Source organism: Rhea americana, unplaced genomic scaffold (assembly GCF_003343005.1).
Source record: "Rhea americana isolate MKP2758 unplaced genomic scaffold, rheAme1 scaffold_370, whole genome shotgun sequence".
Lineage (NCBI taxonomy): Eukaryota > Metazoa > Chordata > Aves > Rheiformes > Rheidae > Rhea > Rhea americana.
Genome location: NW_028186502.1, coordinates 151,027 through 171,768, shown reverse-complemented (window position 1 = coordinate 171,768; position 20,742 = coordinate 151,027). Strand labels below are relative to the sequence as shown.

The window sequence follows — 20,742 nt, the reverse complement described above, 5'->3', positions numbered from 1 at the left end:
GGGGGAACGACAAAGATGATAGCTGAGAACATTGGATAAAAAGTTAGAAAACTGTGTTGTGCAAGTGTCCCTACTATTGAATTAATAAAATCCTTCAGCAAAAGAAGGAATTGTATTCACTAAATAACTGGAAAATCTTTTTCTGATGAATTATGAAGGAAAGTTTTGTTTGGACAAAGCATCTGAATTGCCTTTTTTCCCCATTATTTCTAATGTCTTTGCTAATTGTTCCCTTTAAGCAAACACTTGGATGTGGACAGAAATTGCTTATTTAATTCATGCAAATAGTTTGCTGTCTTGGRCATAAACTTCATGAGGAAGTGTTGTTTTGGGGGTTGAAAGTATTTGTGTAAAAACTTTTTTTTCCCCCAAATACTGATTTGTTCTTTTGTTTTACAAATCAACTGAGATAGGATCGGCCAGTGCTGTGAAAATAGCAGTTTGGAATTGCAGCTCAGTTGCATGGACTTATACTCCAGAGTGTATAATTGGATACTGGGAACACCAGTATAATTGGATACAGCAAACACCACTAAAGTGTCATTTGTACATTAAGCCTTCTTTTGATATGGAGAAGTGTATAGACACCCTTGCTTTAAGTGTTTTAATGGCCAGCTTAGAAATTGTTTTAAAATCTTGCAATGCAGAATCACAGACATTTGATTCCAAAACATACAGACTGGTAGCAATTAATTTCAAGCAGGGCTCAATGTACAGCTCTTTCTCAGTGAGTGGCCAGCTTGAACTGCAGAGGTGAAAGATAGGGACTGTCAGCATTCAGAAGTGATTTTAAAAGTGATGTTTAAAAAAATAATTGTGGAGTATTTATGTTTACTTTGGGTCATGCTAGTATCTTTTGGAAAATATCAAACTGCACTAGAGGTAATCTTACCTCTTGCCTTACTTCTAGTATGAGTGCTGTTTTTCTCATGGTGGGGACTGAAATTGGATTAATTCTGGACTTGTGTAACATAATTTGGTTACTGTGGTGAGAAATACTTGGCCAAATGCGTTTCTGCTCTGACTTGTCCTCAAAATGCGGTGTAAGTGGAACCAAACTCCTACAGTATATCTTAACATCCAGAAAGTTGCATATTGGCACACTTTGCTCCCCCCCCCCCAAAAAAAAAAAAAAGCAAAGTAAATCCTTTGTAATAAAATGGTTTTGAAAAGTGACCTTTAATATATGTATCTACAAAGGCCACAACTGTAGAATTTATTTTTCTAGTCCCACAGATTCTTCAGCACACTTATGGTGAAGATCTTACCTTGTGTTAAGCCTAGGGAAATGCAAAAAAATAAATATGTTCAGCAACAAATGCTTTATGAAGTGTGTGTCTGGTTTTCAATGCCTTTTAGATTTTACTGCTTCGTTCTGTCTGTAGCGCGTAGGTCTGTCTCTGAATAGGAAAACGAGGTGTTCCTGTTTGCATATCGGGAAGTAGCAGCGGATAAGATTGGTTGGTGGCGGGTCTACAGATTAACTTCAAATTCACAAGTCCTAACCAATTGACTTTAAAAGTAGGGAAATGCACTGTTTGCTAGTGTATTAATGGAAGCTGGACAACTGTATGTTCTTATGAAAATGTGGGGAATGGAAAGTTTTAATTGTTTTRATCTAGGTAACTAGCTTTCAGGGAAATCTGAATGGCTACAGGGTAGGAAGGAAGAACAGGCTTTATCTTGTCTTTGGAAAACAGGAGAGTTTGTGGATCACTTTGATTTCTTAAAGAACAATCATCAAAAATGAGTAAAAATGAAACAAGACACTGCCATAAACAATGATATATTTTGCATTTGGATATGAATTATAGCAGTCATTTTATTAACTGCCTAGTGAGTGGGATTCAGGAGTGAGTGTTCCTGAGTATCGGTGCTGTTTTTCTGCATCCTTCTTGAAAAGGAGTCATTGAGTTTGCCTGGGCTCTTAGGGTCTGGCTGTTTCAGCTCTCTTTCCTGGTCTATTTTTTTAATTTTAAAATGATCTGACACGTTTGATGATTAGGCTCCATAAAATTGGATTAGAACATGTATGGTTCATACCACTTAAAGGAAGTCTGTTCCTGGAATTTTGCACCRTGTTGAATGGGGAAAAACTAATCTGGTAGTCTTGTATCTAAGTTATATTTTCTATGAAGTCTTAGTGAATGTTAAAAAAGCAAACCCTTTAGAAGGGAARCTGTCATCTAATTCTGGATTCTTTGTTTTGGAACAGAGCTGCTGATTCTTTCATTTTTCCTGGCAACAAATCCCGTCTATTGTACTCTGGAAAGCAGGCAGGATGTGCTGGTAGCTCAGCTTTCTGCGAAGGTGCTGTGAAACGCTAACTTGCCAGCAAGCGCTAATCTGGTTACTCATAGTAACAAACAAATAGCTTGTTTAAGGAAAATCAAACAGCAGGGAAAGCTAGCTTGATTTTTTTTTTTTTTGGTCTCATGTTTTGGGTGGGTAACTCATAGCGTCTGCTGTAATTTTTTCAGAATTTAAGAGCGCCGGCTTGTCCGCGGTGAGGGCAGCCGCCCGGCCCGCAGCATCACCTCTTACCCCTCCCTCGCGCGCCATCCGCAGCACATGAGTCAAGGTTTCTGTTTCCACTTTGACATTTGAACTGAGTCACTTGTTCTTTTGTGACTGTCCAAGTCTTTATGGCCCTCCATGTCAACACCGCTCTCCCTTCTCCCTCGCTAGTCTCTCACCGGCGGTAAATTTCCACTGGTTTCAGAGCTCGCGACCTGCTTTGGAGACCGTCCCCACGGTCCACAACAAGAGACGCTGGGCAGGACTCGGAGGTTGCTCTGAGGCCAGTGAGCTCTCAGATACGAGTTGGCTGCAGCTCCGGTTCTTTAGCTGCCCAGCTCKGAGGGAACAGATCTGTTTTACACATGCATATGTAGCTTTTGTCCCCTTGAAAGAGAAGGGGAAAAAAAAWYYYMRGRAWTYMRKTTGTCAGCTGAGTTTCTTTAACGTGCGTGTTGCAGAATCRGAAGGTGGAAAGCTGTCCTCGCTGACGTTTTTGGCTGTCCTTGAGCAMTGTGTGAAGAATCTGACGCTCATCAGCTGAGCTGTGTTTGGAGAACTTAAAGCTGCACTTTGCTACCTGTTCCCAGCCCAGAACTGTGTCAGCAAAGCTTTTTGTGTGAAGAGCAAGTCTGGGGAGCTGATTTGGCTGAAAAGGAACTGTTTTTGCCAGATTGTTTTCAGTCGGATCAGCTGTCAGAGCTGCGAGCAGTGCAGGAGAGGACAGTGAAGCAACGAAGAGCTGCTTGCGTGGATGCAGCCGTTGCAAGTGGCTCRTCAAGCCGCGCACTTGGGAGGTGTGCGTTGGTGCAAAACATTGTACTTGCTTGTTGTGGAAAAGTTTAAAAGTAGTGTTTTCATGGAATTTAAGATTTGTACTGTTTTACCGTCCTTGTTCGTTAAGGTGGTGATTGCAACTGTAAAGCGATTGCTTTTGGTGTTGTTTTTAGAAGCAGTCACTTAGAATGCGTTGCTGCCCTTTAGCTGAAGGACCCGTAATCTTTACGCTCGCTGACTTGCGGGACAGCTTTGCCACAGCAGATACTGAGAGATATCTTGCCAAGTGTTGYGGCATGGAACTTCACCTTCAGTTCTCACAGTCCTTCCTTTCCCAGAGGACCAGCTCCATTACTGCTTTCAGTGGACTGCTGCCAGGCTTGCAGCTATTTTATATTTAAACCATGTGAACAGCTGAAGAGCCTGGATATTTCTGCTGCGGTAACAAGTAATGCTTGAGAAGAATCCCATGCGCGAGGCCCTGCGTTCCCCTGGCRGTGGATCATCCCGTGGTCCTTGCTCGGTCTTACGTAGCGGTTACCTGCGTTACTGCGTGTGCTGGGGACTTCTCGAGCTAAGCGGGGCTGCGTCTGCCCGGGAGCCTGCGGTCCCGACGCGCACCGCGCAGCTCCAGTCCCGGACCGGGAACGGTTCGGGCCCCCTCGCCCGCGCGGAGGGGTGAGGGAAGCGGAGCATGCTTTTTCAATTAGTAATGGTTTGGAGGAACGCAGTTTTGCAACTGAGAGTTAACTGTTTTGACTGCATTCAGTTCAGCTACTGGGAATGTGGGGCAGACGGAGCTGCTGTCATTTGGGAATCGTAATCCGAGTCTGCGATTGACTGTGTTCGTAACGTGCTATGGAGAAGTTTATAGCTTAGGCYTTCCAAACTGAAGGCTAGCTGTTAAAGCTGCTAGGTTTCCCTTTGTCCATAGTAATTTTATAAAGCATCTGGGAATATTGTCTGCAACTAAATCTTTCAATTCTTAAATGATTCTTAATTCCAAATGACACTTTCTTCATTGCTTCATGCTATCTACTAGGTAAGATATAAGTGGAGAGACCTAATAAGGGATAAGATTAGAGAAGTACTTGTATATAATAGTATAGGCCCACAAATCTCTACTTGAAAGATTCCTGAATTCGTGCGAGGTAACATTGGTGATTCCTGTACTGTGGCAGGACCCAACAGTAAAAACATGCTGTTACGCATATATTTTGAATATATTCATATATTGCTATTGCTCATGTATTTTGAATGTGTGTGTGTGTACACACACACACACACACACACACACACACAAAAAAAAACTCCCTGAAGTTTAGATTTAAAACTCCGCTGCTAGAGAACTCGTGCTCTCCGCCCGTGCGTTCGGAAGCCTGCGCCGCCGGGCTGCCGTGAGCGCTGGCCCGGCCGTCCGGCGGCAGCTGCGAGCCCGCTGCGGCTTCCAGGCCGCTGAGCCGCGCCGCGGAGCGAGGTCTCTGGGGCAGAGCGGTTGCGGGGGGCTTGATGCATGTGCAATGCGTTATTTGGACTGGCCGTGGCTTGGTCCCATGAGCCTGGAGGCTGTTGGCGCTTGGGCATTTCTTTTGGTTTTGTCCCAAAGGTATCTAGTTTGCGTTTTTCAAGACTGATTCATGAATTGAAAGAAAATAGACAGCGGAGGTGATCAGGAGGCTCGTTTAAAAGCTGGGAAGAGCCACACACTTCATTTCTACAGCCAGGACTTGTGCGCTGAGGGCATGGTCTCGTGGTGTGGCTGCACTGATACTTGGTGATGGCACTTGGTAGTTGAGAACAAAGTACTAGAGTATTTCAAAAATAAATTTATCCATCGAAACAATATAAGATGAGGGTTGCAAGTTGCTTATATTTGCATCTATTTTAAACATGTTTTTAATGTTCCAGTTTAAGATAAATTCTATTCTTGTGCACAATGGTAGGTGACTGGGTGATCCAGTGTTTTAGAGACTGCTGTCCTCCTCTTTCAAAATTCAGTTATATAGATTTTGCTAATTTTCTTACTAGCTGACAGAAGGAATTCCTGTCCCATGAGGCGGCTGTTGGATGTTAAATTTAAGCTGAAGCTGGTAGTACACGATGTTCAGAGGGAGCTACAGGTACCTTTGGTCGCTCATGTTTTCCTGCATGGCGGCTTGGTAACAACATAAAGGTTGTGCTGCTATCACCAAATTGCGTTTTCTGCTTCACGGTTGTGGTCAGCGCGAAGTGATGTTATTTAGTGGCTCTTCCTTGGCTTCCGTAGCAAAGGTGGAATGTGGGCCTGCAGGAAGGGCGAGGTCTTCTCTCGCTGCGCTTCCGAAACTGCGTAATCCGCGGTGCGTCTCTGTAGAGCAGCCTTGGCGTGGGTCCCCGGCCGGCTCCTGTCAACGGGATGGGTAAGAGCAGTCGCCCACTTCCTGCTCGTGGGCCAGCTGCAGGACCCCTAATAAACCGCCGTGCTAATCTTTTGTTAAACGTACGGGTGATTTTAGCTAGAAGTTCTTAACACTGTTGGAAATAAATGTTAATTATTCTTAAATGTAAAAAAATAAGAACATTTCTAACAGGCYATCTCGCTCATAAATGGTGGCATTTGCTGTTGTAAGAAGCTTGCGTTTCTGCAGGAGGTACCTTGAAATGTATTGGTTAGCTAGCGCACGGCAGGCACACGCGGTCCCGTCGGCCGCCTCCTTTTTGGCGGCGTGCTTCGTGCGCCGATCCTCAGTCGATCCTCGCRCCGGATCCTGTGCCGTCTCCATCAGGACACGATTCTGCGTAGTTGGAGATGAGCTGCAGCTGATGCCTCTTTACGTGCATTGAGCCATTTCTTATCCAGCTGCTTTTCTTAAATACCAAGTCAGTCTAAGATATGTCTAGGTTAGGTGCAAAACTAAAATTGTGTGCCATGTGGTAACATCTTACAGAGTTGATGGCGTGCACATTTTTTAACGGTAGATAGAAGTTAACTTCCTGAAAGCTGGTAAGGAAAAATGTCCGTTCTTCTGCGAAAGAAGAGAGCAGTGTTTGAAACCAAAGACCGTGTGAGCAGTGACAAATACAGCCTACTTCATCGGCTCTTTTTTTTGGAAGRTGTGTGCAGTATCAAATTCAGTTTGGGAAATACAGATGGTTCATCTCTTAGGTAGTCTGTTAAAAGACAGAAAAATTCAGCAGTTCCAGAATTTGCATAGTTGTATAAAATAAACCTCAGGCACAGCACTTTGTTCCCACTGAAGCATTTAGCATCTCTGTATGCTTGTATCAAATCAGTTAGCTGATGTATGTAGCTGATATTTAAGGTTGGATTGTATTTAAAAGCAACACACTTAATCTGTTTTAAGATGTGCTGCTATAGCTGGAGTATTCTTGCACTGTAGTTCTGTGTAGTCTCCAGTGRGTTTTTGCATGTGTGCTGAACTGAAAAGTCCAAAAACTTTGCTTTCTAACAGGACACAGTTTTGATCGGGCATGGATGGTCCTTCTGTTCTATTTTTGTGGAAGAAAATTTTATTAATATTGTATGAGGTTTTCCTAAAATAAATATTGTTATTCTTGCACTTTATGTTGCTGTCAAAATATTTAAGTGGCTTTTGTCTTATTCTTGTTGGGGTCTTGAGCATTACTGTATTTCAGTATTTAATAATTAAACACTTTATGGATCACTCATAGTCCAAACAAGTGATGTGCCATGAAAGTGAGATCACTTTAAAGGAAAAAGAAAAAAAAGTGAATGAATCTTTGGAGGCATTCTGTGTATTCAACTGATGAAGCACATCAAAAAAAAAAGAACTTGTTGCATGTGACTGGCCTTYCAGTAGCTTATTAAACAGCCTTGAGGATGAGAGGGAAGTCAATGTATTGGCTATGACAAGAAGCTATGTAAGAAGCTGTGACAGAGAGCTTTTTCAGAACAGGAAAATTGAATACTGATATACTTCAAAGCCATATATCGCAATAGACATGTAGTAAAAGTGAGCAGCCAAGTTTTTATAAAAAGTCAGGGATGAAATGGTTATCTTYCTCTAGCTGTATATCTGCAAAGGCAGGAGAAAGCAGTATTACAGGAAATGAGAATCAATACTAAACAAATCTGATTCAACATTAATGCAAAGTGTACGTATAAACTGGGATTGGAGAAAGATAYGGAATAGCTTAAAAGCTTGAGTAAGTATGTAACAATTGTCAGTATTTTGGCTAGGAGTATGTTTAAGCATTCAAAAAATTTTTTTCTATTCAGAGTAGACCTCTACCTGGAGTATTATTAACTTCTGATAATCTRCATTAACAATAATGCTAAATCAATAGAAAAGATCTAGGAAAGTCAGCAGTATCGGGTAACAGGAGTCTCCTGGTGAAGGCTGTGTGCATGGCGGGTTATGGGAAGGGGTAAGGCTGCCTTTTCCAGTGACTTGCTGACTCAGCTCCGCCGTGGTGAAATATAAAAAGGTAAATTTGGCTGTCCTACTTCTCGCGTATCTCCTTTGCATTCAGGTGCRTTGATAACGTTACTTGATTAACAGCATGGAGTTGGATTCAGGTTACTTTAATAYGTGTTTTTATTTAAGCCATGTTATTCAGGATTCCCGTTTGCTTTTTATCAAGCCRCGTGCAGTCCGAAACACCTTTCGAGCTCGGTGAGGGGCTCGGCCCGGTGGATGCGCGTTGGGGAGCTCYCGCTCTGTGCGGCTCTCCCTACTGCTCCGTGCGCCGCACGAGCCAGAGGCCTGGGAGCAGTGCTGTGCACCCAGCTGTGAACGTGGTGTTGATTGCTGTAATACTTTTAATAAAAAAGTTCAATTTATTATAATCCCACTATGACCGTTGTTGCAGTCTTTGACCTTGAACATGTTCATTAGTTTGACTTCTTTTTTTTTGTCCTTCTTTAGGGCTGAGAAAACTGAGGTACTTAGTGAAGATCTGTTGCAGGTATTGTAACTCACTTAATACGCATTGTTTAAATGTTCTTTAAAATGTTTGGGCGTTCTGAGTTTTATGGAGAACCTATTTCGGGGAAAACAATTGCCTTCAAGAAGGATGAAAACAAAGATATCTTTGGCTCTGACTTCTCTGCATGCAAAAAAACATGATATAGTTTGAGTGAGAAGTTAAAGTACTTYTATTTCTAAAATCCTATGATACGGCTTGATAAAGTGAAGGAGATAAAGCTTTTTGCTTTTAATTAACTGATCTAGCTCATTAAACTTGAACCTTTAGCATCAACAACTTGCCAGTCTTTCTGGCAGACTGTGAGCTGGGAAAAAGTTCTGATTAGGTGTAGTCGGTTTCACAGTCGGTTTTCATGATTCTGCTCTACTTTATGAAGAGCTCAGCTTACTTCAGCTTAAGAAAAGCAGCAGAGAACATGCCAATTGCTTGCAGATAGATACTGTCATAACTTCTTCWAAAAGTCTGTAATTATTTGGGATACACATAATGATTCTTGTTTAGTTTATAATTATTCTCGAATTTATTATATATTTTATATTATATTTTATTATATATTTATATAATTTTAAAATAGTCTAATCAATTATTACATTTACAGTGGAGTATTAGTTACAACTATTAGATTAACTAGGTTGACTGATCACATGAAAAAATTCTGATTACAAAATTACCTTCAATACTGGTTTCTTCTTCTGGTTATTTTGCTGGCAGAATGTAAGTTGGCAAGGTGAGTCAGATACACCTGCTTGTCCATGGAACTTCACATTTAATAGTTATTTCAAACAGGTTGCAAAGCATTTTAGTATGCTTAAGTTTGAGACCTGGCTGTGAAATATGGAGACCAAATATGAAAAAAAAAAGATGGAGGCAGCTACTTTTATGACAGATTTCTCCAGCTGATCAGATTGAAGTAGAAGGAGAGAATGTACCAGGCTTAAAACTCGATTTTAGTGATTATACATGAAATGATCTGGCGTAATGGTTGTATGAGAAGAATAGGAACAGTTTAGGCTTCTCTCCAGGGGGCTGCTTTATTTGACACACAAATATCCTAACAGTTTGGTAACGTGACTGCTAATTTCTAAAGAGAAGCTTTCAGTTAAATGRCATAAAGGATGTTAAAACACCTTGATAGCTTTTAAGGGCCTGTATGTTTTCTGGCTTAGCTGCAGAGTAGTAACAAGAATTGAAAGCCAAAAGCTCTGCTGCTTGTTGCCAAGAAAATTTTGCAAGGAAGGCTTTCCCAGGCAGAGAGCAGCCTGGCTACACCCAAGTGGAAGAATTTGCTCACTTGTTTGTTTGTTCTTGGGGGCTTGTGGAGGGGAGGGAGGTTCTTATCTAATTAAATTGCTTTAAAAGCTTGGTACTGTTCATTTTATAAACATGTTTTCAACAGTGTTCCTTTCTATGTTTAGCCTGAGCTTTGGCATGGGATAGCAGTAGCTTTTTCTGTTTTGTGAAGTGTATTATTCCATTTCATGCATCTCTGTTAAATGTATTCCTGTTTAAAGAGGAGGAATCTACTTCAGCAGTACTGGATAGATATCTGCARTAAACCCACTTTCTAGGATGAACTTGTAGTATATAATAAACAAGTTGTAGAAGGTTTTGCCCCCTGAAGACATCCTATTGGTTCAGATAATTTGGCCTCTGTCATATTTTCAGTTTAAAGGTAGCTTAATGGAGATTATTGTCCTTCATGGTTTTTTCCATGTCTTTGGGCTAAAGAGCTGATTGTGGGGAAGAGTGGTATCATGAAGTTCTGGAGTAGTGTTTCTCCTGTCAAACTCATGCCCCTTGTATTTGGCCTTCAGCCCCTTTAGAAAAAGAGGCTGTCAGGAATATAAGCACTCCAGGGYCTTCCTAAGGCACAGAAGCCGTTGTGCACGTCTGACAACGCTGCACTGGTATACTGAGGTCTGTGAGATGAGTCAGTTAACTGGATGTTGCCATGTTTCAGCTGTGGATAAACTGTGCTCATTATTTTAAGTCTAAACTATATGACCTTGCAAAGATAAATGTTTTCATAAATAGAAGATAGTTTAGAATGTGTTGGTAATCTTTAATCTCAGCACAACAGAAACTCAGCTGSAACACTAGAGGTAAAACAGTGCCTTCTTGTTCCTGTGTCTACATGCAGACTTCTTAAAGTGGATTTGATTTTGAGATTTGTTATTGTGTGCTCAGTAACCAAAAACCTGTGCAGTTCTTTGCACCTTAATCTATCATAATACTTTTACCAAGGTTTTTGAGCAGCTGACTTTGAATCTTATCGCCACCAAAATTTTGTATTTTGTCCTGTAGTGCCAGCCCTCTTGCACACTGATTCTTTTTTGCCTTCTCTTCAGACTTCAGGGCAGTACCTTTTTTGTCCAGGAGACAGTGAGACAACAAGCCTGACTTTTGGAGCTTCTCCAATCTAGAACTTATCAGAACAGCTGCTTCCCCTTTCTGAAATTTCAGGAAATAAGGGAGCCCTCTACTGCATTTGCTTGTGTGTTCCAGGACAGGGTTTTCAAAGTGAAACAGAAGTGATTCTGCACTGTTCCTCACCAAGTTCCTTGTCTGCTTCTGCTTAGTTGGCAACCTTTTTGCTCACGACTTCTCTGTCTGCATCTSTGCTTTTTTACTAGCTGCTTTTTTTATCTCTCCAACTGCAGCCACTTTAGGTGGATATTGAAAGGGATATCCATATTCTATCACGGCAAGTAGTGTCTAAAAATACCAAATAAACCTTTTGAGAGGGGAARAAAATAAATTATTCTTATCTGGATGTATAACATTCTAAGAGAATTTGCAGCATTTCTGTGTTCATTAGAACATAGCARTCGGCTGATTGTGGAAGAGCCAACTGATTGTATACTTCCTGTTTTAAAACCAGTTACTGTGGGCTTAGGGGAACTAACACAATGCATAATAATTTAGCTAGCAATAAAATTACTTCTATATGTCAGCTGGTCTGTATTTACACATAGATATGAAACCTGGGGAGAGTTATTACCCTCCTGAAAATGTAACAGAAGCGATTTTAGAGCTGTACTGAAAACTTGAGTTTATTCAGATTATTCCTACAGGTGAAAACTACATGGGGATTTTGGGATGTTTTTTGCTTTTTAAATATAAGCCATTCCAAAGGGCCTCCTTTTAATCATGATGAGTCATCAAAATGCAGATAAACTGCATTCCTTTGGTGCTGTGCATAGTGAGCTCAGTGCCATAAGCAGTTCTATTGCATTGCTTGTGCATTAGAGATTTCAGTTGTTTGGTTTTGGTGTGTTTCTTGATATAAAATAGTCAGTTCCTTACCCAGAATCCTTTAAAAGAGCAGTTTAATAATGTATATGTGTCACATTCACATTGCCTATAGTGAATCTTGTTTCARATATGCTATGGTAAACTCAGCTCCTGTTTGTGCATTGATATCTGTTATTTCTTTTTCCTTCCTCATCCGTTCTGAATCCTGTGAGTTTCTCCCTGAAGATACTGGAACCTGTAGGAACATCCTCCTTGCATTTAACAGGCAGAGAAGAAAACCTTATAGCAGACTTGAAATACGTATATTTGGGGCAACATAAGGAACCAGTCACGTGTATCTTAGCCTTCTACTTTACAATATTACAGTGAAAGAACATTAGAGTTTTTTCAGAATTTTCTCTCTGGATTAGTGTCTTAGATACCTGCATGTTCCGTTCATCAGAGACTCCAGGTGACAAGTATCAAACTGATTCTCTCTTGCTATGACAAAGAGCAGAGGGAGCATTTTCTCCCTTTTCTGTTTTTTAGTCTTGTGAGCATTGCAAGTTCCAGCTGAACAACCGTGCCTCTGAGAACAAAGGCAATCTTAGTCTCTTTGCAAATGTGTTTGCTGCCAGGACTTCTGCTAAGCATTTAAACTCCTTGAAGCTGTAGAACTTGAAAAATATGCAAGCCAAGACAAAATATGATATAGAAGGAAGATTTTCTGCTGAGGCCGAGGAAATAACTTCTGTTTTTGTTTCATTTTTCTTTTACTCTTCTTCCCCCTCCCACAAACTAGATTGAGAGACGCCTTGACACAGTGCGATCTGTTTGTCATATTTCACAGAAGCGATTAATTGCGTGTTTTCAGGGCCAACATGGTACAGATGCCGATAAGAGACATGTGAGTACCACTGCTCTTTGGCTTGTCTTCTGAGCCTAGTCTGAATCCTCTCTTGTCTTTGCATACTGCTCAGCTGCAATGCCTCATATTATCCAAGAGAATAAAACTCTGTAGAGTCATCTCATGTGTCAATATTTGGTAAAATGCTAGCTATAATATACCATCCAGATCTAATAACTCGAGCTTGGAGTTCCTCAGCACTGTCAAGACACTTGCTCATCTGTGCAATGTGTTGAGCACTTGCAGCTTTCATAAAACCCAACTAAGAAAAGAAGATACTCTGGGACTCGATCAGGTTTCTTACGTTAAGAGTTACCTATGTGTGCTGATGGCTAAAATTAAGCCGCCTATTTCTATATATATGATCAACTTTACTTAACTTTCTGTAGGAAAACCGTAGGAAAGGCTGTTAAGAATTGTTAAAACCAGAAATGACTAATGTTCAAGCTTTATCCTTTTAATGGAAAATAGTCCTTCAGAAAATATGGGGACAGAATTAACCTCTGCAGGGAGGTGAATGACAAGCTACTTAAATTTCAAGTGAAAGCTGTTTAGCTGTCTTTGACTAAAAGCAGTTCACATTTTAAGCTGGTCATTCCAACTAAGACTGAATGAGGAGAAAGTGCTTTTTAAAAGTATCTGAGAACAAGTCTTGAGAGCTACTATTCAAAGGGGTGCACTTAAATAGGCTTGAAACTTCTGGTGACTTGGCATTTCCTTAAAGTCAAATAATGAATTGGATACATATATAGTAAACTATATGAAGAAGAAAACTTTAGAGGGGATGTATTTGGAAAGCTGGAGATGATGCGTAGCACTCAATAAAGTAAGCACTGTTTCTTCTGTTCGATAGAAAAAGCTTCCTCTAACAGCTCTTGCTCAAAATATGCAAGAAGGATCTGTCCAGCTAAGTGATGAAACTCTGTTGGGGTAAGTGTCTGGCTTTTTTTATTTGTTTTTTTGTTTGTTTGTTTGTTGTTGTTGCAGTCTGCCAGTTTATTGTCTGCAGAGCTACAGAGACTTTGGCTGCAAAAGGGCAGTTTTCCTTCTAATGAAACTAATATCTCTAGGCTCTTTCCTAATCCACAGGGAGAAAAAGTGAGCAACTATTTCTTCTTGAGTGATTCTAGACAAGKTTTAAACTTGTTCTGAATCGCATTGAAGAAGATTCTGACTCTCTCCACTGTTCATGGAGAACCTAAATTATCGATCATAAAAGCCTTTAAAAAGGTCTTCTGTCCTTGTAGATTAGCAAAATGCTTGTTATCCTCATTTAAAATTTAAAATACAGTATGAATACTGCATTCTGCAGGTTTGCGTGAATGGCTTCTGGCTTAAGAGAATGCTGGTTTCTGTGTCCTGGCAAATGCAGCTTGCAGCTTGCGTGAAAGCATTTTGAAAGAATTGACATCAGTATGCTAAATCCGTACAGCAGATGCGTTTGTGTGTTGCTGATGGATATTGTAATGGAGGCAGTGTAGAATGGCCTAAAACCTTTGTGTCCRTGTTTGTGAGCTGTTGCAGTGGTTTTAAATATGGATTAAAAATCCTGAAGTAAATAAGGTTTATCTTTAGAACAAACTTAAAACAGAGATTAGAAAAGAAATTTGGAACCTGACACTGCATATGTGGTTGCTTAGCTTCCTGATGTTAAGAGACTTTTTCAAATTAAAGAGACTTAAAAGAAAATTAAATGCTATGTTGATAAATTTTCCTGCATCTAGTAAGATGGAAGAATGGGCTTTGAAATAAATTCTAACTTCCCCATTCTTAGGGCCAGTATAAGAAGATTTAAAGCCACCAAAAATATTTAAATGATTATCATAGGATCATTTTAAGACAAAGGTTTAATAACACTGCTCAGCTGTCCTAAATTTCCAATGACAGGATAAAGGCATCTTGGTTTTATGCCATCAAATAATGTCTTGCTTTATACAATGCAAAGTTCCAAAAGGGTAGCAGAGGACACAAGGCATAATTATTTTTGAATCTTTTGTCCTTAGTTGATAGTATCTCATGTTGCAACAACTTTCTATAATTCTTAAAGGAAAATGCTAGATACGTGTGGTGAAGCAGAGAATAAACTGGCAATGGAACTCTCTCAGCATGAAGTACAAATTGAAAAAGAAATTTTAGATCCACTGAATCAACTAACAGAGGTAAGTCACTTCCCCTGACTGAACAAATAAGTTTGGATTTATGTATAAACCGAGCAAAAAGGATTATCTCAATGTTAATAATAAAACAGTTTTAAGTAGTCATGCATTAATGCTGAAAAGTGAGTCTGAAATCTACAAAATTTAGAAATCACAGTACACAGTTTAAAAATAAATATAAGCCTTGATTTTTGGTTTTAGTCAGAGATCCCTAACATTCAGAAGCAGAGGAAACAGCTTGCAAAGTTGGTGTTGGACTGGGATTCGGCAAGAGCAAGGTGAGAAGTAATTTTAATGGCTAGGTTGTTCTCTAATCTTGTTAACGTCTTGTTGGCATCTCATGGTGTCTGATCTGATACTGGTGCTTGCTTCTGAAATGCTGCTGTACATCTATTAATACTTGCAAAAAAAAAAAAGATAAGCTTACTGAGTTATTCAGAAAAGGACTCAACTTCTGGATCCAAGTGGAATCAAGATCTTAGTTCTTTCTTGCCTATATATATTTGGAAAAATGCTGAAGATTCATCTCTTAGTTCACCTGCATTGTCAGCTTCAGTAAAAGTTGGCATCTGGAAAAGCATTATGCTGCACAGCACTGGAAGCAGCCCTCTGGGCTTTGTTTACCAAGGCTATGCAACTTCTTTGCAACTGCTTAGCACAGGCTACTTTATACTTCCTTTAGGTTTATGGAATCAGGATGCCATTAAACTTTTAAATAAATTAAGATTGAAATTATTTTTGCTTTGACATACTGTGTATACAAAACTGGAGTTAAACTGTCATGGCAAATTATGTAGTACTTGCTGGGGCTGGTAGTCCTAAAATATCTTAACACCTATGTTGTAGATTGCAGAGGTGCAGGATTTCTTGTGGATTTTTATAGTTGTTTGGTTATTTGTGAATTATGCCAACTATATCATAAATGGCAATTTAAACGCTGTGTGAAGTTCAGTTGGGAAAAACCTCTGAAACTATTGGATTTATTTCTTATCAAAAGAAACCAATTTAGAAGGGACTCATAAATGCAGTTTCTTCTGTAATAATAGGCTTCACTGAATGACTGAAGCCTTTCTTCCACAGGTATAACCAAGCCCACAAGACTTCAGGAACAAATTTTCAAGTGCATCCTTCAAAAATAGAATCTCTGAAGGAAGAGATGGATGAAGCTGGAAATAAAGTAGAACAATGCAAGGTAAGAAATGAGTCCTGTCCTTTATATACCTCTCACTAGCAACTGTAGCAATCATAATATGGCTGCTTCTGTAAACTTTGCTTGTGGAACTGGCTGATTACTGTATTTGCAAACGAAGTGACTGTTGACAAAGTGTATGTCTTAAAAGTATTATTAGTCCTAGCTGAACTTTGTCCAAATTACTTCAACTTAATGCGAAACTCTGCTTTTGAAGATAGGCATGTTAAATTATTTACTGTTTTAGACTGAAACAATTGAGAGAACTGTGTCTTAACCTTGACTCGAATAGTCAGGGTGTCCATGTACTTCAGACCACTGAGTAGCTGTAAAGTGAGAGCTACCTGGATGAATTTCAAGCTGCTGATGTGCAAGGAACATTCTGAGTATTATAGCTTGAAGCAGTTTATTTGCAACTTCATTTCTGGATTGTCAAATACTACATTTTGCTGCACTTGTGCTAAGCCCCCAAAACCTTTTAGTAGTATTTGTCTTTGCATACAAAGATTGGCTATAAATAATACATTGCCATACAGTCCAATTGTTAATTTTATTGGGCAACTTCTTTGAAAAGAAAGAAAACAAAGCTAAGCAAAATTAATTCAAAATGCCTGAAAGAAAATGAACGACACTATTTGAAAGGATGCTGACTATTCAAAAATGAACTGCACTCTATGCCTAGATGATGTACCTTGACTGTAACTTGCACATAACTTCCCTGCAAGTAGTAGAAAACAGATTCTGTGTTATAGACACCTAAATAGATAAAGTGCTCTTAGACAGTGTTTTCTGCTTTCAGCCATACCATGAATGAAAAACTGCAGCTGCCACTAGTTCATCCCATAAGCCTATTTAGAGTCTACCACTGAGTGTGTATAGAGTGGGTAAATTACTGGCTTTCCATACTGCCCGAGTCAAAAGTTCAAACTTACTGCAAGCAAAGCAAACATACTTGGTCCTCTCTCTGCATGTAAGTTTTATAAATTTGATTTACTCTTTTGCATTCCCCTCTTTTTTTCCTTTTCTTTCTTCAAAGGATCAACTAGCAGCAGACATGTATAACTTTGTGTCCAAAGAAGGGGAATATGCTAAATTCTTTGTTACGGTGAGTATTCTTTTTCTATATCACTTTGATTACAGCACTTATATGCATAGACACTCGATTCTCAAAGATTGTATTTTGTGTACTAAACCTTCTAGTATTGTATTATATGCTCATCAGAAGCTAATTCTGTTTTTGTTTATTAAAATGTGGCTTCTGTTCTCAGTTATTAGAAGCACAAGCAGATTACCATAGAAAAGCATTAGCAGTCTTAGAAAAGGTCCTCCCTGAAATTCAAGCCCATCAAGGTAAAGTAAACTGTGCTCTGGCTGATGCTTCTTCTTGCCTGTGCCACCTATGCACAATATTCTCCTCCTTTATCTCAGTTCTTTTGCATGCAAACTTATTTATTAAGGTCATTTTGATCTACTTAACAATTTTACATTCACGAGCGTAATTCCATCTTTGCTGCATTTTCTGGAGTTCTCTGGTCATATTTTAACACACTAATAAAATATTAAGGATCTGTCCGATACCCAAGAGGGTAAAGGAAGGATTTTTGTTTCTGCTGCACTTATGTGTTCTTTATTTCCTTGATATCATGAGACCTTTTGCTAATTCATTCCTGGCTCTTCTGGCYAATGAAAATTTCATTGTGAATTAGGAATTGTAAGATCCATGTTTCTTAAATGATTACTAGGGGGTTATCAGAAAAACTCCCCAGAATCTATGGCGCTGACTTCTGTCCTGCCTCTATACCATCTCTTTTCCCCATGTGCACATTGCACTGCAGCTGGCTAATTGAGTGTTCAGATTGCTGTGCTAGATATCAGTTAAGCAAAGAAGTGAACAAGACGGTTTCATCTCTTCTCTGTGCTGCTAAGCTCTTCATTGTTAATACACGTTTAGGTGTATCAGCTACTTGGTTTGAAGATGCACTGTGTGCTGTTGAGTATGCTACCTAAAGACTGATTGTGCTGTCTCTTAATCTGCTCACTTTGAATGAGTTTGAACAAAGTCTGYGAAAAGTGTGTTCTGAGCTGAACAAGACTCTAAAGTATCTTGAGTTGTGGACCACATGCGAGTTGTAAAAACTGAACCACTAAACTGGAGATACCAAGAAATATGAGAATACTGATGAAAGATAGTATTGAATGTCTGTATTCTATATATAATCTGATGGTAGGCAAGCTAATGCAAACAAATAATGCTTATCCAGTGTCAGAGAGGCTTTATGACTATCTGGTAGGTTATCTGTTTACAGGATATAGAGCTGACTGCTTTAGGTTTTCTTTATTTCTTAGCTACTTTGCACAAAACTTCTCATATGAGTGCTTTAGAGAAGATTATCATTCCTAAAAGGCATGCTAGGAGGCAGTGTGGTCCAGAGTCCAAGAGCAGGACATAACTTCAGTCATGTTTCTAGGTGCAATATAAATTACTGACTTTGAACAAATTATTATGCTCTCTTCCCCAGTTTTGCAAGTTATAGCAAATGTTAGAAAAGTGACTTGTGCTCCTTGTGATGTGTTATTGAATGTATTTGAGCTATATGAGGGATTATAGTTGATGTGTTTCTGTAAACATAGAATAAACTAAACCTTTTGCAAAAACATCACATCTTCAGAGAAGTCTTAAAAAAAGAAATCTTTACTGTCAGAACCTTTTTTCCCCACAGAAGAAATGAAGGATCTGAACTAACAATTTTATATCCTTTTTATTTATCTGCATTTTTCAATTAAAGTAGAAAAATATGTGGGGGGGGGGAGATAACCCATAGGAAACAGGACATGTACGTACTATTTGGAGAAACACTTATACCAACTTTGACTTTCAAAGCTAAGCAACAATCAGGAGAAATTAAGTGAATTGGAAAATTTGTGAAACTGTTACAGTGATGGGCTGTTAACAATTCTAATGTAAGATATGTGATYCTTCAAATCAGTGGTAGACTTTGTTAACTTAACAGTTCAGTATATATCTATGCAGAACACAGTTAAAACTTCAAGAACAGCCCAAGTCATGCAATCTGGGGAAAACTTTCTCAAAGGTTATTGCAAACCTAAAGTCTTCTGGAGTCTTAACAAATCAGAATTAGTGTAATTTATAGCTGTGTGACTACATTATTGTTGAGTTCTAGGGGGCTATGCACCTTCCAGTTATACAAAGGATATATGTGTATTAAAAGAAATGATATGCTATTCAAAAAGATGCAGAGTTTTTTTTTTTTTTTTAAACTTGAATACCTACAGATTCATTTTTCTGTTTACGAGGGATTTTACCAATCAGGGCTCTAAAATTTTTATTGCATTCTTAACATTCCTTTGCTGCGCTAGAGGCTTTCTTTTCTTATGTGGAACATAATTCAAGTTATTCTGTTAGATATATTGCTCACTGTTTTGATATTCTCCAACTAGACAAATGGACTGAAAAACCAGCTTTTGGAACGCCTTTAGAAGAGCATCTCAAACGCAGTGGTCGTGAAATTGCAGTCCCTATTGAAGCCTGTGTAATGATGCTTTTGGAAACAGGAATGAGAGAGGAGGTAGGCCATACCATTCCGTGCCCTGTGAATGAAGGAGAAAAAGGAGCTCAGTGAAATTAGCAGACTGGTATCTGTATTTACTTCTGTACGCTTTCACAAAATGCTTAAGGGTATTTTGGGTTTTTTTGTTAGTGTAAATCATAAATCTCTTAGAAAAGCCTTGGACAATATTCGAAATATCTTTGAGATGTAATATAATTAGAATGAAAAATCAAGAAAGGGCTGAGGTGAGAGGGCACTAAAGAATTATCAGATAGCTGTAACACATTAAGAGCTAACTTGGTCATAACCATGTATAATAATGATTACTGAAACTGCTCTGAAAAGGAATTGATATAACTTCATGCTTATAATAACATGTTGGTATCAGTCTAATACATCTGATCTTTATTATGCAGGGTTTATTCAGAATCGCTGCTGGAGCCTCCAAATTAAAAAAACTGAAAGCTGCGTTGGACTGTTCAGCTTCCCAGCTTGACGAATTTTACTCAGATCCCCATGCTGTTGCAGGTATTTCAAATGTTCTGAATCAAACCTGGTAAAAACTGATATAATGGAAGTTTTATTCTGTTCRTTTACCTTGTTGGACCTGCTGCAGTATAAGGTGTTGCTCTCTGTGCAGGTAAACTGTGAATGAAATTAAATTGAAGCTCACTCTGCTGCATAACTTAATACAGATCCAGCATAGAGCGTACACACTAATCACAATGATGTATTTATCTCTGTAGGTCAGAGCAGTGTTTAAAATTCAGGTGATCATAGTAATTCCAGTATCATATTTCTTCTCATGACAGGATTGTTAACACAGTCAAGGGAGATTAAAGCCATATGTAGCTTTAATAATGTGGCAAAGGGATGACTCAAGGTTTTATAGCATGAGTTTCACATTGCAGTAATTACCAGATGACTTCCTGTGTTAAGTGTGGAGCAGATATACTGCAGAAATGTCAGATCTTCCTACTGTTCCACTGGGATTTGGGTCCTGTTGCACAAGTGAAATTGCAAATCTAAGGCCAAAGTTTTAAATGAAGTCTGAAAGTGCTGGCTAACATGTTTGCCTTTTTCTGGTCTATGTTGCAGGTGCTTTAAAATCCTATTTGCGAGAGTTGCCAGAACCTTTAATGACGTACAGTCTATATGAAGAATGGACACAAGCTGCAAAGTAAGCATACTAAAAATGGATGTACAGAAAATATTGCATACTCATATCAAATTTCCTTGTCATATRTGAATCTAAAAGAAAAGTCCAAGCTCATACAGTTGACTGATCTAACTAGTGAATATTTTGTGTACTGTATGATTTTAAATTGTGTTATAACTTGACAGTAATTGTATTAAAACATGTTGGTGAAACACCTTGCTATTTTATACTTAACATAAGGGCTACTTCAGGCTATTGTTCACATAGTATTGATGTGGTAAGCG

The 20,742-nt window shown here is 39.0% G+C and overlaps 1 protein-coding gene across 5 annotated transcripts in view; it reads left to right on the top strand.

Annotated features, from left to right (window-relative positions):
* ARHGAP17 (Rho GTPase activating protein 17) overlaps positions 1 to 20,742 on the top strand; it is a 50,566-nt gene that overhangs the window by 16,296 nt on the left and 13,528 nt on the right. For all 5 annotated transcript variants that reach the window (XM_085312926.1, XM_085312921.1, XM_085312922.1 and 2 more), the window contains exons 2-12: positions 8,184 to 8,223; positions 12,281 to 12,385; positions 13,239 to 13,315; positions 14,433 to 14,544; positions 14,743 to 14,819; positions 15,622 to 15,733; positions 16,767 to 16,835; positions 16,999 to 17,080; positions 19,190 to 19,317; positions 19,716 to 19,827; positions 20,398 to 20,479. In XM_085312926.1, coding sequence (XP_085169052.1) covers positions 8,184 to 8,223; positions 12,281 to 12,385; positions 13,239 to 13,315; positions 14,433 to 14,544; positions 14,743 to 14,819; positions 15,622 to 15,733; positions 16,767 to 16,835; positions 16,999 to 17,080; positions 19,190 to 19,317; positions 19,716 to 19,827; positions 20,398 to 20,479 — 996 coding nt within the window. The remainder of the gene's footprint in view (positions 1 to 8,183; positions 8,224 to 12,280; positions 12,386 to 13,238; positions 13,316 to 14,432; positions 14,545 to 14,742; positions 14,820 to 15,621; positions 15,734 to 16,766; positions 16,836 to 16,998; positions 17,081 to 19,189; positions 19,318 to 19,715; positions 19,828 to 20,397; positions 20,480 to 20,742) is intronic.